The sequence below is a fragment of the Ascaphus truei genome, chromosome 10, assembly GCF_040206685.1.
Source record: "Ascaphus truei isolate aAscTru1 chromosome 10, aAscTru1.hap1, whole genome shotgun sequence".
Lineage (NCBI taxonomy): Eukaryota > Metazoa > Chordata > Amphibia > Anura > Ascaphidae > Ascaphus > Ascaphus truei.
The window spans coordinates 53,397,632-53,413,480 of record NC_134492.1 but is presented as its reverse complement, the minus strand read 5'-3'; the positions used below and the strand labels follow the sequence as shown (position 1 = coordinate 53,413,480).

Genomic DNA, 15,849 nt, shown 5'->3' with positions numbered 1-15,849 from the left:
CTCTCAAAAATATATCCTCAGTCTTAGTATGGATCTTAAAATCTCTCAGAAGAAGCTTCACACCCTGAACCAAGAGATAGAAGTCTCACATCAAGATACCGGGCCTCTCAACTCGAAGTGCGTAAGTGGAAGGAGGACTATGAAGAGGCCTTCAAATGTATAGAGTCTGTAAAAAGAGACAATACAAGGCTGAAAGAAAAAAATTCTGATTTGACTGACCACGTCAATGAAAAGAAAGAAAAGCTGCATGAGCTACAAAAAATAAAGAAACTATTGGATGATGAAAAGTTTGATGCATTGGAGCAACACACACAAGCAGAGCACCTACTGCAGAACCAACTGCAAGGTCTGCGTACGCACTTGAGAATGTCGAGGAGAAGCAGCAAACTCTGCAGGAAGAAAATCTGCAGGCTCCCTCTCTCCCTCTCTCCTTCTCTTCTGCTCTTCTTCTCTTCCTCCCTTCTCTTCTTCTCTTCTTCTCCTCTTCTTCTCTTCTTCTCTTCTTCTCTTCCTCTCTTCTCTTCTTCTCTTCCTCTTTTCTTCTCTTCTTCTCTTTCTCTCTCATTGAACCACCCGTGCTGAAGCTGGGATATCCTGAAAACGTGATCGGTTGAGGGGGGCTTGAGGACTGAAGTTGAGCACCCCTGCCCTAAGCAATGTCAAGTTTAAGAGGCCCTAAAAATGAGAAATAGATTATTCTGATTAAAAGGAACCATTGAAAATATAAACAGGAAACTGAAATGAATGAAAGCATTATACTCGCATTGTTATATACAGAGATGACGGTGTGAAGCTAAAATGAGCAGTGTTTGCTCATCACATTCATTTTAAATATTAAAACATTTTCTTTTGGATTTTTGGACAGCAATGTAATAGAGCAGGGGAGCGCAAACTTTTTTCCCTGTGTCCCCCCGCCGGTAGTTCCCCTCTCTCTCTCTGCCCCCCCCCCCCCTCTCTTACCTCGGCATCGGCGTCATGATGTCACGTTGCCGTGACGTCACATGACATTGCAGTATCATTTGATGCCGCGTTGCCATGGCGACGTGTCTAAGAAGCCGCTGGAGCCCAGGTAAGTGAGGTTTACAGAGGCCTTCTCTGCTTCCCCGGCACTTAAATACGTGCGCGCGGGGCCTCTGTAAACCCCGTGCCCCCCGCAGATAGTCTCATGGCCCCCAGTTTGCGCACCGCTGTCATAAAGGATGTCTTCTAACGATAAGCTGCAATGTTTGTCACTTTTGATGCACTTGAGGCTTAGGGTTATGTTTGAGTTAAAATGCCCATATTTATAGAGAATCTTCTTTTTTCCCATACTGTAGCTTCTTTATTTATCATCCCATTTTAAATATTGAAATGCATGAATTTGTTTCTATTTTTGAGGCCCTCATATTGTGAGGCCCTAAGGTGTAGCTTAATTATGTTATGTGTAAGTCCGGCATAGAAATGAACGAACCAGTCCAAATCCGTTTCCTGGATTTCCCCCAATTTGCCATTCAACATCCGTTCGGTGGTGTAAAATCTGACGACGGATTGTTACCGTTTCAATCCGCGCGGACGAATCCAAAACCGCCATAGGATACAACCCGCTGGTGGATTTTAAGAATCCAATTAGCAGATTCTGCAATTCGTGCGCGGATTGCTAAATCCACGGATTGGATTCTTAAAATCGGTCAGCAGATCGCAAAATACGCGGATGATTGTCAATGTTAAAAAAAAAAAAAAATCCGAAAAGCGCGATTTGCCATTTTTGAGACTGATCCGCGGAAATACGCTGACCAAAGGAACCGGCCGATCCGCGGCGTATCAAAATCCGACAAAAAAATGCGCCCATCTCTAGTCCGACATTGGACGTGATAGCGTGATAGCGTATCAAGCGCATCTGTAAGAACTTGGATTGAATTCCCTTTCTCTTCTCTCCATACAATGTAGGTTATTTTCAAGTCTTAGCATCATTACGGAACTTACTCACCCAGCCAACATGAGATTCATGCAATTCAGGGCCAAGGACTGTTATTCACTCGCGCTCTCTAAACTGGAAAAGGTACGTGGATTTTCTACACGCCTAAAATTTCCTGCGGGGCCCATACAATTCACGTTCGCTGAAAAGCCGTGGCGCTGGGGGAGGTGATTGCCGCAATGGCACTGAGGGGTAGGTATGTCCATTCTTTTCAATGGAACTCCATTAATCTTTCCGGGCCGTGTTCGGCGCAGTAATTGGACGCGCGAATGGGAAGTCTGGCTACATCTGTTTCCCACCCTGAATACATGGTGATTCCTGTCCAATATGTTATTATTAGTAATAAGAATAATATTATGGAAATAGAACTATGTTAAGGATTACACTATTGTGTCGTTGTTTTTTCTCTCTCAAAATGTTGGGTTATAAATAGCGGGTCTGGATTTTGTGTCTACCGATATCATTTTTTAATGGTTTGTTTTGGCAAACTCCTAGGGGGTTATCCTTTATCCACTGAAATGGTTGATTTTCGTCCAAAAACTCCCAGTTCACTTCAATGGGGAATTTGGCTGAAAACTGCCTGGCTACTTTGGCATATATATAGTTACATAGTAGATGAGACATGTCCATCAAGTTGAATGTTCTGGCCCAAGCACACCCTGATAGATGCATTAACTCAATCCCATATATCATGCAAGGGAACCTTCTTACTTGCTGAAGTGTTTATTTGGGGCAACAACATATAAATAAAAAGGGGGGGAAAGTAGGTCTCGTTAAGTCACTTATGGAGCTCTGTGGGTCTGCCCCTCTGTGTGACCTTTTATCTGCGTCAAAAATATCTGCCAACTCTGAAGTGGCTCAAACATTTCAAATCCGGAAGCATGCCCCCTCCCTCCCTCTCCCCCCGCACACACAGAACGACCACGCAGATACTGTCTCTGGCGACATGGACTTTTTTTTTACCTAGGGTCCGGATACAATGAGTCTTCCGACACTTGTATAATGTCTGATTGCAAATTTATTACGTACAGATGTAGTAAGCCTTCGTTTCTACAGTGCCACGGCAGCAAGCGGTCACGCAACTGCTGTGGTCATGGCACCAAAGGATTAACGTCACAGGAGATCCCATTGGGAAGCATGGAGCCCTTGCAGCACTGCCGTAGCAGACACTGTCCACAGCACTGAACCCTGATTAAAGGTCAAAGCTGAGGAATTATCATTCTACCATAAGATTGTTCGCGTTATTATTAGTAAAGCCCTTATAACGGTTAAAGCTAAAATATGCTATTAGCACAGTAAATCTGAATATGAATTATATATGGGATGGTGCTTTATTATACAGGCACATCATATACTCTAAATCTAGGATTCAAAATATACACAGAGAATTCCTGAAATGGATTTCCGTGTTTTCTCCTGAACCATAAATCTTACAAACTCAAGAGGAAACCTATTTTGAGGCTCTACAAGATGATTTCCATCTTTTGAATCATGCGCCAGCAGTGTCGTATAAACATGAGAGCAATGGAGGGGGAGGGGAGCTATGAGGGAAGTGGGCAAAATGCAAGATATAGGGATAGGTAAAAATTAGTAACTTTCCCAGGATAGGCGAGATGACTGCTCAAGATGGCTGCTGGTACTAAAGACAACATGCTGGTCTGGGCTGATGGGAAATTAACTATGACACTACCACCTGGCAAGGGGAGGGGGAGCAGTCCATCCTGGTAAAAGGTGGGGGGTTGCCAAGGCAACTGGCTGAAGCCAAGAAACCCACAAGGGGTCGCAACGCTGAGGAGTGCTGGCAGCCTGAAGAAAGAGAAAAACACAATCCTGTTCCAGGACATTGAACCTATGCTAAATTTAGGATAAGCTCTTTAAACTGCTGGTAGTATAAAATCCAAACTGTACTTTAAATGATTCACACGCTTCCCTTCACACCTCTCTAGTAGCAAGCCAGTAATAGAGTAAACTTTATAACCTGTCCCAATTACATCCAATTAACATGCCAGTGGCTGGTGTAGACGTGACTGCCTCTTTAAGGTGTTGATCTTGCATGAGTATTCATCTAGAAAACAAGACATTTCTAACGCAATTATTTGTGTGATTGAGTCTATTAAGTATTAAAGAGAGATATACTCAGTTATTTCATTATATTCAAGCACATTTTTGATTTACAAGCAATTAAATGGGTTGGAAGGCAATTTAAATATGACTTAATTATTTATCAGAATCTGAAATGAAATATCTGAACAGTTAATGAACTAGAGTGTATAACATGTATTTTCTTATCTGCTGCTCTGTGTAAAAGATGCTGGAAACAAGTAGCCGATGAATCACTTTGATATGATGCTTCTTTCTGGACCTACAATCTAGCAGAACATTCCGCTGGTTGCATTACACATATGCTTCCTAACTCACTCTCCTAGTGCCTGGTGTAATGGTCGTGCAAGCCGAGGTCTTGGTTACACACTCGCACTAAGGGACCTATGCAGAAAGATCCGGGAAAAAAACTTGCAGCGTTATTCATTTTTGTCAGTGTTGCTATCACGGTATGCAGAAAGGCCCGAATACCAGTGAGAGCAATATTTGCAGAAATGATGAGTACCCACCGGCGATAGGATCGGCCCTCCGAAAAGGCCTTACGGAAAAAAAAATGTCATTTACATTTTAATAATAGTGTAGATGAGCAGGGGGTCTCAGGAGCAGAACCGCGTTGGTTTGAGGTCCGGGGACCCCCTGCTTCCCGAGATACAGGCCCCGTTATTGGGTGCTGGTATCACCTATGCTTTGGATTCCCACGGTCACGTGACGCGGGACATTTAAATGCAGAGGAGATACCAGCATATTGTAATTGCTTTGATTGATTAATTAATTACTTTGATTAATGGTTGAATTAATTCATTGTTGTGCTGGTTAGGGCTTTTATTAATTATTTATTTATAAAATATTTTACCAGGAAGTAATACATTGAGAGTTACCTCTCGTTTTCAAGTATGTCCTTGTTGTTAATGGTTGAATTAATTCTGTGTTGTGTTGGTAGTGCTTGTTGGCTACAGTTTTATTCCGTGAATTGGGGTGTTTCGGTGTGTTTAAATGTTTTATTATTGTGTGTTTTATTATTGTGTGTTTTGTGCATTCATTTATTTTGATTAGGGTGCCCATTGAGTGCTATTGTGTGTTATCATGCACATATTATTATATGGGTATGATGGACCACTATGCCACTCAATGGTTACAGGGTGGGTATAGTGGGTCTGGGGTGGGTGGTTAGGCCTCCCTAGTGGGTAGCGGGGCAGGGTGGGTTAACACCTTAATTACTATAGCGGTTATTTACCGCTTAGGTGATTAAGGGCTATGCATTCTTTCTGGCAACGGAGGACATGGACCTGCACTAAGCTGACGAGGACGCCCTTCATAATGTCAGAAGTAAGTAGAACTGTATTTATTTACTTCATTTATGCTGGATAATGTGGGTTCAGCTGTAGTTATTTTGCCCATTACTGTATGTGTTTGGTGGGGGGAGAGGGGGGTATTGATTTAAATGTTTTATTTTTGTACATACATGGTTGGTACCTCAGGCCTGCGGGGACCCACAGGGATCCCCCGAGGACCCCGGACACCCACAGATACCCTCCAATAAACCATTACTAGCATATGATGGGTGTTTAGGCCTACTGGGTGGTAGCGGGAGGGGTTAAGTCCACCAGCAACCCCCCCTCAAGGCCTAAACCCCCACCAAGGGCCAAATACCAACTTCACCCACACCCGCTACCCACAATAAGCATGGCGCTGGTGATTAACCCCTTCATTGCCTTAGCGGTTAGCCGCAAAAGTAATGAAGTTGCCTGTAAATGCATTTTTCTTGCATGGGATTCATGCTGGGGGTCTCCAGTGCTGATATTAATGGGTATCATCTCCGGAGTCTCCCGCAATCAATCCGAGGCAGGAAAAATTCATTTTTTTTTCTAAGTGTTGTCTCGGCAGCTTCTCACCACCTTCTTGCCAACTTTTTTTGGCGGGATGACTTGATGTGAAAATCTCAATTCTAGAGTGGCGATCAGCCGCGAGAAGCTGATAGTGGCTACTAGAATAACACGAGTTTGAGAAACTGGCGAACAGTGGCGAAAAGAAGCTTTGCGCTGCCCGTTTGGCTAATTTTTTTTTCGCCAAAACAACCTGCCGATTTTTTCATTTATCGCCAGCTTTTCGCTGCTTACTGAATTGCTACAGGCTTTTTTGGCGAGAAGCTGGCGAAAAAAATGACTTTTCGGAGCTTTCTGCATAGGCCCCTAAGAATTTGACTGTGGGGCTTATGCAGAGAGGATAGATATGGAAATTGCGCCATCTTCTGGCCAAAAAACTCGCCACAAAACCTTTTACTCGTGAGAAAATGGCGCGATTTTTAAAATCCGCCTGAACTGTTTTCTGAAGTGTAAAAGTCGCCAAACACGTGGCGAAAACCTGGAACTCGCCATGCTAATATAGCGTGCAATTCCAGAAGGTCCGAATCACGTGAACGCGCCAATATGTGCCATAGTATGGCGAGTTTTAGGTATCCAGGAAAAGTTGGCTATACAGCTCGCGCTACGGTATGGCGAGTTTAAAGCAAATCGGAACTCGCCGAAATTGACACCACATGTGTAAAAAGAGGTAACGACGTTTTCAGCATATGACCTTAACTAACGGCAATTCTGTGGCTATTTTATTGCCATTTTACAATTATATAACGTTCCTCTCTGCATAAGCCCCTGTGTCCTTGATTTTATCTGCATTATTTCAGAATCAGGGATTCTCCAAACATTAGCTAATCATTTAATCTATCTTGGTTTTATATAGTGAAAAACAGATACTGTGTGGCGCCTAGTGCTAATACATACAGTGTAACAGTTCACTAGCAATAATTGCTAATGGAAAAAAAAATATTGAATAAATCAGAAAAACTTGTACTATGGGGCCTATGCAGAGAGCAGCGAATTTTAAAATTGGCGAATTTATTAAAAAGTAGCTTTTTTGGAGAGTTTTAATCTCCATATGCAGAAAAGTGCGAATTCTGCTATGTTTAACATGGATGCGTGTGGCGAGTTTAAATTGGCGAGATGCGCGCTTCAGAAATGTGTTAAAACAAATTCGCGCCTTTTTTTTTCCCTTTGCAATGGCCGCGAGCGGCAGTTTTTTTTGGCGAGGCAAAACGGAGACAATCGCGCCATTTTATTGGCGCGAACAGCCGCTAGATGCCGTTCGCGCCTCTCTGCATACGGATATTTTTTAAACTGGCGAGATTGCGGTTCTCGCCAGCCGCGAGGCGAGTTTTACAAATAGAAAAGAAAAATTGGCGCGTTTTTCGGAAATCTCCATTTTCTGCTGTTTTCTGCGCGATTATCTCCAAAAAATGGCGAATTTCGAAAATTCGCTGCTCTCTGCATAGGCCCCTATGTGTCTTAATAATACAACCGTGAACTATGTCCTCTAGAAATGTCCAGTTGCTCCAATGTTTGGTGTTAAGATCAACGTAGAACTCAGCATATGCAATGAGAAAAACACACCATGCACAGTGTAATACTGTATAATCAGAACAATATTTAACCTTATGGTTAGTGATTAATGAAATCCTCAGAGGTAGGAAATACTCAAGAAAGTAAGAGAAAAAGTGCATTTAATAAACATTAAAACAATCACATGACTGTCACTACAATGGTATCCACACGCTGGCAAACATTGGATCCTACTTACAGGAGGTAGGTCGGTCTTGCGCATTGAATTGCTCATCTCTGCTGGGGGCGGCTGCCTTTCTTCTCCGGCTAATGCTTCTGGAGTCCTGGGTACGGCTTTTCCAGAACCGCTGGTGCGTGCAGGTTCTCCTGGTTTGGAAAAGCCGTACCCAGGACTCCAGGTGCGATTGACACATTGCAGCTTAATTCAGCGCTGACACAATTTACGGACTTTTCAGGTTTTACGCAGGTTCAATTTAGCCGCCGATTTTGACTCAAGATCAACTATTCTTTTTTTTAGTACACACCATTTATTGTACATTAGTGCGTCCCATCCCAAACATCTTACTAACACTTTTTTATTCTTATGGCGCACATTAAGGAAAACAAGTGTTATAATGCGCACATAAAATCGATACAGTGCATGACCTGCTTCAGCACAGGAAGCTCAAACAGTTGCTGCTTCAGCACAGCTGGCACAATCAGTCCCTGCTTCAGCACGGATGGCTCAATCAGGGGCTCAGTCATTCAGTCTGTCGTTGACGGAGTCACTCATTGAGCCGCCTGTGCTGAAGCAGGGACATCCTGAAAACCTGACTTGTTGGTAGCCCTTGAGGATTGGAGTTGGCCACCCTTGGCCAGCACCTTTATCTCTTTGCAGCTTCATTCATTAGTCCAATACCACAATGCCAACTTTTCCCAACATAGTTAGGTATGATGCCTCTTTTTTATATTTTTCTTGCTGTTAATTCAGAATTGCAACCACGGGAATAAATAATCAAGTTTTGATGTGCAGAGTTACACAATCTGAATTAACGAGGGGAATAAAATGCTCTGTTTATTTCAGAAAGAACGCGAACGAGGCTCGAATCTGGCATTCATGTTCCGCCTGCCGTTTGCCGCAGGAAGAGTGTTTAGCATCAGCATGTTGGATACACTATTATACCAGGTACCGAACTAGAGGCCTTGTGGGTAGACGTTAGAGACGGGCAAATGTGTCAAAATGCAGCACGCAAATATTTTGCCAATTTTGTGTTACAATTCGATTTGCCGACTAATATTTGTGCTGATGTTTGGAGAGAGAGAGAGAGGCCCCCCTGCACTCTCGGTCGGGCCCCCATGCGCTCTCAGCTGCCCTCCTAACCCCCCCCCCCGCGTTGCAATAGTAGTACGGCATGACTATATATATATATACATCTGTGCTGAGGGTGTCTATACCCTGAGAGCTGATACAAAGTTGGGGGTTTTGGTTCCAGCACTGTCCCAACCCCAATAACAATAATATTCTTAATATACGGTAAGCCTAGACACACCATACAGGCGTGTTTCAGAAACCTATATATTATAAATGGTTATTTTCTCACAAAGTATATAATTTGCATTTCAAATGCTAAATAATTTCATTACAGAAAATGAAGGGAGTATGAATTTGCATTAATCGTTCATTTAATGTCACAAATTGTATAAATCATTCTGTCCACCCCCTAAAGCTTCCAAAACTTAGTAACCATATATAGAATTGCTTCAGCAGTATAGAAGAACTGGAAACCATTATAAACACATCTAAATAATAATACGCTCTCCTGAATTCTGCGTGGCATAAACGTTGTATAAAATTGTGTTTTATTAATGCATATATTTTGGAAAACCAGGATGTTTTCGGCTTTTATTTCAGTGGTGTTCACCTAAACATACAGAACCCCAATAAGCTCATATTGAACCCCCAACCTAACTTCAAAGTTATAAAACATTGTAGGACTTTCCCATAGGATCTTCCCACATCAGCAACCCTGTTACAGGGTTTATTCTGTATCAGCCAACACAGCCCGATCGGATCATCTTCAGACCAAATTCCCCAGGGACTTTAATGGGGAATATCGTCTAAAAACTGTGCACATATCCCCTTCGGCTGATAGAGATTAAACCCCTAAATGTCCATGTGGAAAAACACAATATCCCAGGCAAATTTTGGGGGCAAACCCAACTCAAGATTAAAAGAGGAGGGGCCCCCATTTCAAGTAAGGATAACTCTCCAAACTCCCCAAACCTGAGGACCCTCCCTCCCAATGAGAGGAGTTCCCCCCCCAATGAGAGCAGCACCCCTCCCCAATGAGAGCATTCCCCCAGTGAGAGCAACCCCCTCAATGAGAGCAGTACCCCTACAAATGAGAGCAGCCCCCCCATGAGAGCAGAAAACCCCTATGAGAGCAGCAACCCCCCCCATGAGAGCAGCACCCCCCAATGAGAGCAGCACCCACAATGAGAGCAGCACCCTCCCCAATGAGAGAAGCACCCCCCCACGAGAGCAGCAACCCCCCCATGAGAGCAGCACCCATCCAATGAAAGCAGCACCCCCCAATGAGAGCAGCACCACCCCCCCCCCAATGGGAGCAGCACCCCCATGAGAGCGGCATTCTCCCCAATGAGATCAGCACTCTCCTCAACGAGAGCAGCACCCGCCAGATGAGAGAAGCCCCCCCAATGAGAGCAGCACCCACAATGAGAGCAGCACCCTCCCCAATGAAAGAAGCACCCCCCCACGAGAGCAGCAACCCCCCATGAGAGCAGCACCCTCCCCAATGAGAGCAGCACCCATCCAATGAAAGCAGCACCCCCCAATGAGAGCAGCACCCCCCCCCCCCCAATGGGAGCAGCACCCCCATGAGAGCGGCATCCTCCCCAATGAGATCAGCACTCTCCTCAATGAGAGCAGCACCCGCCAGATGAGAGAAGCCCCCCCAATGAGAGCAGCACACCCACATTGAGAGCAGCCCCCACCCTCCAATGAGAAAAAAGCTCCCCCCCATTCACCGTTGCTGCTATAAATAGAGCATTTTAAGCCAGAGGAGAAACAAATAGACCCCAGAAAATGATGTAACATTGAAGTAATATAGAAATGTGTCAGGATTGCTGCTTTACTAGAATGTAGGTGACTGACCCATTTTAAAATAAAAATAAGTAAGTATTCTAATTACTTTTGCTAAACTTTGAACGCCTGGAAGGCTTTGCGATGTTTTATGGGCTTCCCTGTAGCTAACCTCTTGTGTGAGACTGTAAATGGTTCTTTATAGAGGCAAAGTGCTGATCTAGCGTTACTTACACTTCTGCTGCTTTGTTTAAACTAACGATGCTGTTACCATTAGCCAAAGACGTACAAGAGGAAAAATAATAATTTCCAAATAACATTATAATTAAAGGTAAGCAAAGACAATAGGAATATATTCAGTTTTACTCAGGATGAAAATGACCTCACTTTGGGGTTGCTTGGTCCCTTATTTCAGGGTCTAAGCTCCGTGCCAATTCCCTAATTAGCTAATACAGATGCAGCCACGAGTATCCGAACAGTTGCCTTGGAAAATCTGGGGCAATCTCCCAGTAATGCTGCAACATTTCTGTGAGATTTCTGCAGACAGACTAACGGCCCATCGGATTAACAGCAGGAATCCCTGGTCAGTTTTAATGGGACTGCCAGGGACTCCCACTGTGTTAATCCGATGGGCCGTTAGTCCGTCTGCAGAAATGTCACCGAAATGTTGCAGCAGTAGAAGGTACGTATATAATGTATGTATATCTTTATTTATATAACGCCAATTATGCACATAGCGCGTCACAGCAGTGATACACGCGGCATAATAATACAACACAGAATGGGAATAAGTGTTTCAGACATAAAAGTAACAATAGGAAAGGGGTTTTGCTCCAGTTTTCTGCCCGTTGTACTGAATCACAGCTAGCAGAAATGCTCAATTTTTCTTACGCTGTTTATGTTCACTCCCAACCTTTTCTTGTAATAGTGAACATGTTTATTCCACAGGACAATAAGATACTGTATATATTATATATTTAGTGTAGCTGCATACATGGGGTTTACCATGATAGGGTTAGCAGATTTAAATCAATGCAACCAAATGATTTTCTGTTATAAAAGTTAGGATCAAAATATCACTAATAAATGGCCAGCCAATTTGGAAAGTAGCGCAGGGGTTTTAGGATCCGTTCTACAGAGAATGACTTCCTGCTGGATTAAGGGATTCTATATTATCCGAAGCGGTCTATCGCATCGTTTGCAGCCACCGACCACTCCGATGTTTGCTCACAACGTTTGCTTGCTGGCAGCTTCATCCGTTCACTTTAATGAATGTTAATTAGCCCAGTTGCTGACATTTCTTTTCATCTTGCAGTCGTTTGTGAAGGATTACATGATCTCCATCACCAGACTTCTGCTGGGACTGGACACCACGCCAGGATCGGGCTTTCTTTGTTCTGTAAGTTCCAAATTGGACGGCATAAAGGCCATTATTACAGGATTATCTTCGGTGGTTCGAGAAGAAATAAACTCAGGGTTTGCCTTGTGAGATTCAAATGCACTCAGCCTTCCTTTGTGTGTCGGTCGGGAGAAAACATGGGGAGAAAAGCTGTAAAAATCTGATTGCCTTTTATCAGTACATTTAAAGGTGCAATCATGCCAACGTTGAACTGAACACATCATTGGATTGCCCATGCCACCATAACCATGTTTGACACACCATGGGCACTATGACATCATATGCTATGTGCTCGCGTTCTAAGGCTGGATCCATGGTGACCGCGCACTTGCGTCTGTGCGCGTGACATCACCCGATTTTTAGCGGGCGCGTTTTGTGGTCTGAGTAGACGAGACAGGGAGGCGTGTCGGGGGCATGGCCGTGATGTCATGGAGCTGGTTTGTGACCTGGCCGTCGCGCCATGGAATCAAATTTATCTAATTCCTTGTGCACTGCCCCCTTGCGCTGGCATTGTGATCGCACTGCGCGCACTCCTCTGCGTGGTCTCACCAACCATAGAGCCAGCCTAAGGCAGATTGCGGTCTGCGCTTCCATGGAGCACTGAGTGCGACCTGGCCCGGGCAGAGGAACGGAAGAGGAGGACTTCAGTGGCTGCAATCATGGGATCGTTCTGTAGGAGCACTCACGTGATTGCAAAGTGCCGCAGTGGATGTGGCACTGAACAGGTTTGGAGCTACCAACAAAATCTAAAAATGTACTTACTTCAATATTTAAGGCCTGAAACTAGACCAGTATTTTTTTTTTCCCCAGAATCCTCTGCTGGTTATTGGCTCTCCTTACCAAGTGAGGGCAGTGAGATGGTCAAACTGGAATTAAAGCGTCATCTGCCATGTTGTTATATCCCAGGCAGACACAACATGTCAAGCCATGCAGTTTAACCTGTGCAACGACCAAATTGTCAACTTTGTGTGTGTTTTTTTGGGGACTCGCAGAATTTGCAACCTACTGTACAAATGACAACATACAGTATTGCAAAATTCTGCATGTAAAAAATGGAGGTGCGGAATTGCAGAGAGAAGGATTTGGGATGTGTCTATCCCTAAATCACATGCGGAGACACATGGGAGCAAATAGTGTTATTGTACGAAGGAACCTTCCCGGATGTGTCAGCTCGCTGATTTTCCGGGAGTCTTCCTTAATTTTAGCCTCTGCAGTTTCACTGATAAGAAATCAGCACCTTAACATTAAAATGTATGAAAATTGTACACTTGTAACTTTAAACATAAGGATTGGAGGGTTGTACAATCGTTCTTTCATGTCTTTTGGTGATAAGACTGTTTGTCAGTCCTCAAAGTCACGTGCAACTTGTTTTTTTATTTGCAAAGTTATTATGAAGCTGCCATTAGTGAAACAAACCAACATAAGTAGCTTACATGCTTGAATTCAGTGTTCCCTGAGAAATGCAAAACATTAATTTAAAAAAGATACAAATAGTTAAAATAGTTACAGGTTGTTCTCGCTATCCAACGTTTCACTTTACAACGAATGGCATATCCAGCGCTTTACAATGCAACCTTATGGGCCATTTTTCGACGGCGGAATGCGTTATCCGACGCCTGAATGCGTTATCCAACGCTCACCGCCACTGATTAACATGGGACTCACTTTACAACGGTTTCACTATCCAACGCTACTTCCAGAACGGGTTCCGGTGGATAACCGAGGACTGCCTGTATTTTAAACCCTTACTTTTTTAACCTATTTATTCTTAACAGCATTTGAACTGTGTTATTTCAGCTGTGGGGAGTGACCTCACTGGTTAGTATTCCAGTAACTATTAGGTCCCCAGAGCTGAAAATAGAGCAAATTTGCTTTCGACGACCCCCACCTATTTCCATGCTGTAAAAAAGGGGGTTGGTTACCTCTGTAGGGGGCACCGATAGCCGCTCCGCTATCAGGGATCATCTAATGGCAGAGATTCAAAACTCCTGCGCCTTGCGAGCCAATGGGAAGCCGTGACATCATCAGGTGCGGCTTCCTATTGGCCTGCGTGACGCAGGCGTTTTGAAAGCAGAGAGATACTGGTACCCGCCTTAAAGCTAATTATCTCCGGAAGCAGGGTGTTCCCGGAGCTGAAATTAATGGCGTTCAACTCCGGAGACCTCCTGCTTCCATCCTATGGTAAAAACAATGGCAAAAGAAATGGCTGGCTTGGATTGCTCCTTTAAGGCAGATTGAATATTTCTAAGGAAGCTTGTAACAGTTGACCCGGCTACGGACCTGATACCTATATCCCGGTGTCTCATGGGAAATCATTTACACCGAGCTGTCACCTTTTCTCGGCAGATGAAGATTACCGAGGATGATCTGTGGATCAGGACATACGGAAGACTTTACCAGAAACTCTGCTCTTCCACCGGGGACATTCCCATCGGAATCTACAGGACAGAACGCAACAAACTCACCACCTCCGAGGTTGGACCCACACGTTTCTCATATCTATGTGCATGAGATATATATACTGTATATTATGAATTAAAAAGGAACTCCAGGTGAGTTTGTCATGTGGCCCCAGTGCCAGACCAATGGAGTATTAAACCGGTAATCAAAATGCACTCACGGTCTTTGAGTTAGAACACTATATAATGCTGAAACTCGCTCAAACTGATAGGGTGCTACCCAAGTATTGTAGCTTCCAAGGAAGCTGCACAATAGCAATAAGAAGAGGGAGAAAGAGAAATCCTTTCCTATGGGTGCACTCTTATTAGGTCCGCTACTAGGTAAGTGATACCAGTCAGAGGTTAAATGGAGAGAGAGTACTGCCAGCCTGCTAGTGTGTGCTAGGCTATAAATCCCCTGCCAATTCTAATGTGCTAATGCCGCACACCTGAGGGAGAACGCGTCTGCAGGTACGCTCAACAATTCTCCCCTGGTAATACCGGACTCTGATCTATCGTCTTGTTGGACATGAAGACATTCCCTACGGACGTTTCACCAACACTCGGCAAGGGTTGAAGCACATTTGAATGGGCTGGGGATCGACAGCTTAGCACACACTAGCAGGCTACCAGTACTCTCTCTCCCCCGAGCATGACTACAGAGATCCACCATTTCTCTGCAAAGATACTGTATTTACCAGGGGATGGCATGCAGGCAAGGTTTTAAGCACCATTGTGGTAAATAATTTTACTCGCATAGTACTCTGGTGCCCTATAGCTCTGTTATCTAATTACTGTCTAAAAAAAAGTTTTTACTTGCAATGATGTATACCTATATAACCTCCTTTCTCCCTGCCTAGGGAACCGTGGGTGATTACTCGTTCTGCTAGTAACTGTATGCTCACAGGAGGCTTGAGTCTCCGCTTCTGGGAGCCTGGGGTGAGCTCTCTCTCATAGGAACCAATACAATCAGTAATAACAGTATCACACCAGTTATATATATATAATCCATCTTTACTGTAACAGTATATAACATATATCACACTCAATGCAATACACCAATAATATAATACAATAATACAACACCCTGAGTGGTTCCCCCAAGGTACTGAGGGTGCCTGGGGCACCTATAACCCTGGTGTCCACACAGGCAATCCCACCCAAGTGTGAAGTAGCGCTACCCCCCCCCCCCTGTGTTGTTTACTGTAGGTGTACGTTGGTACCTTCCTGTTCACAGGCCAGACCAGGGAATAAGGAGAAGAGGATGCTGGATCAGGTCCCATGCAGCAGGGCCTCCAATGCAACTCCCCTCACACCTTAGGTCCCAGGTGCGGTCTGCCGTGCAATCTCCAGCCGGAGTGTTCGACCTCTGCTGCCACGTGCAGCTCCGTCCGCTGGCGCAGTAGTGCAGGCTGCAGCTCTAATGGGGAGGGGCCTTCCCTACGATACGGCTCTGTGGTAGGATCAGGGCCTGTCTGGGGCCT

At 44.4% G+C, this 15,849-nt stretch overlaps 1 protein-coding gene across 4 annotated transcripts in view; it reads left to right on the top strand.

The window, feature by feature from the left end:
- The window catches only part of KCNT2 (potassium sodium-activated channel subfamily T member 2), a 391,255-nt gene that overhangs the window by 357,266 nt on the left and 18,140 nt on the right, over positions 1-15,849 (top strand). For all 4 annotated transcript variants that reach the window (XM_075616937.1, XM_075616935.1, XM_075616938.1 and 1 more), the window contains 4 exons: positions 1,927-2,038; positions 8,510-8,611; positions 11,844-11,927; positions 14,274-14,402. In XM_075616937.1, the coding sequence (XP_075473052.1) occupies positions 1,927-2,038; positions 8,510-8,611; positions 11,844-11,927; positions 14,274-14,402 (427 nt within the window). The remainder of the gene's footprint in view (positions 1-1,926; positions 2,039-8,509; positions 8,612-11,843; positions 11,928-14,273; positions 14,403-15,849) is intronic.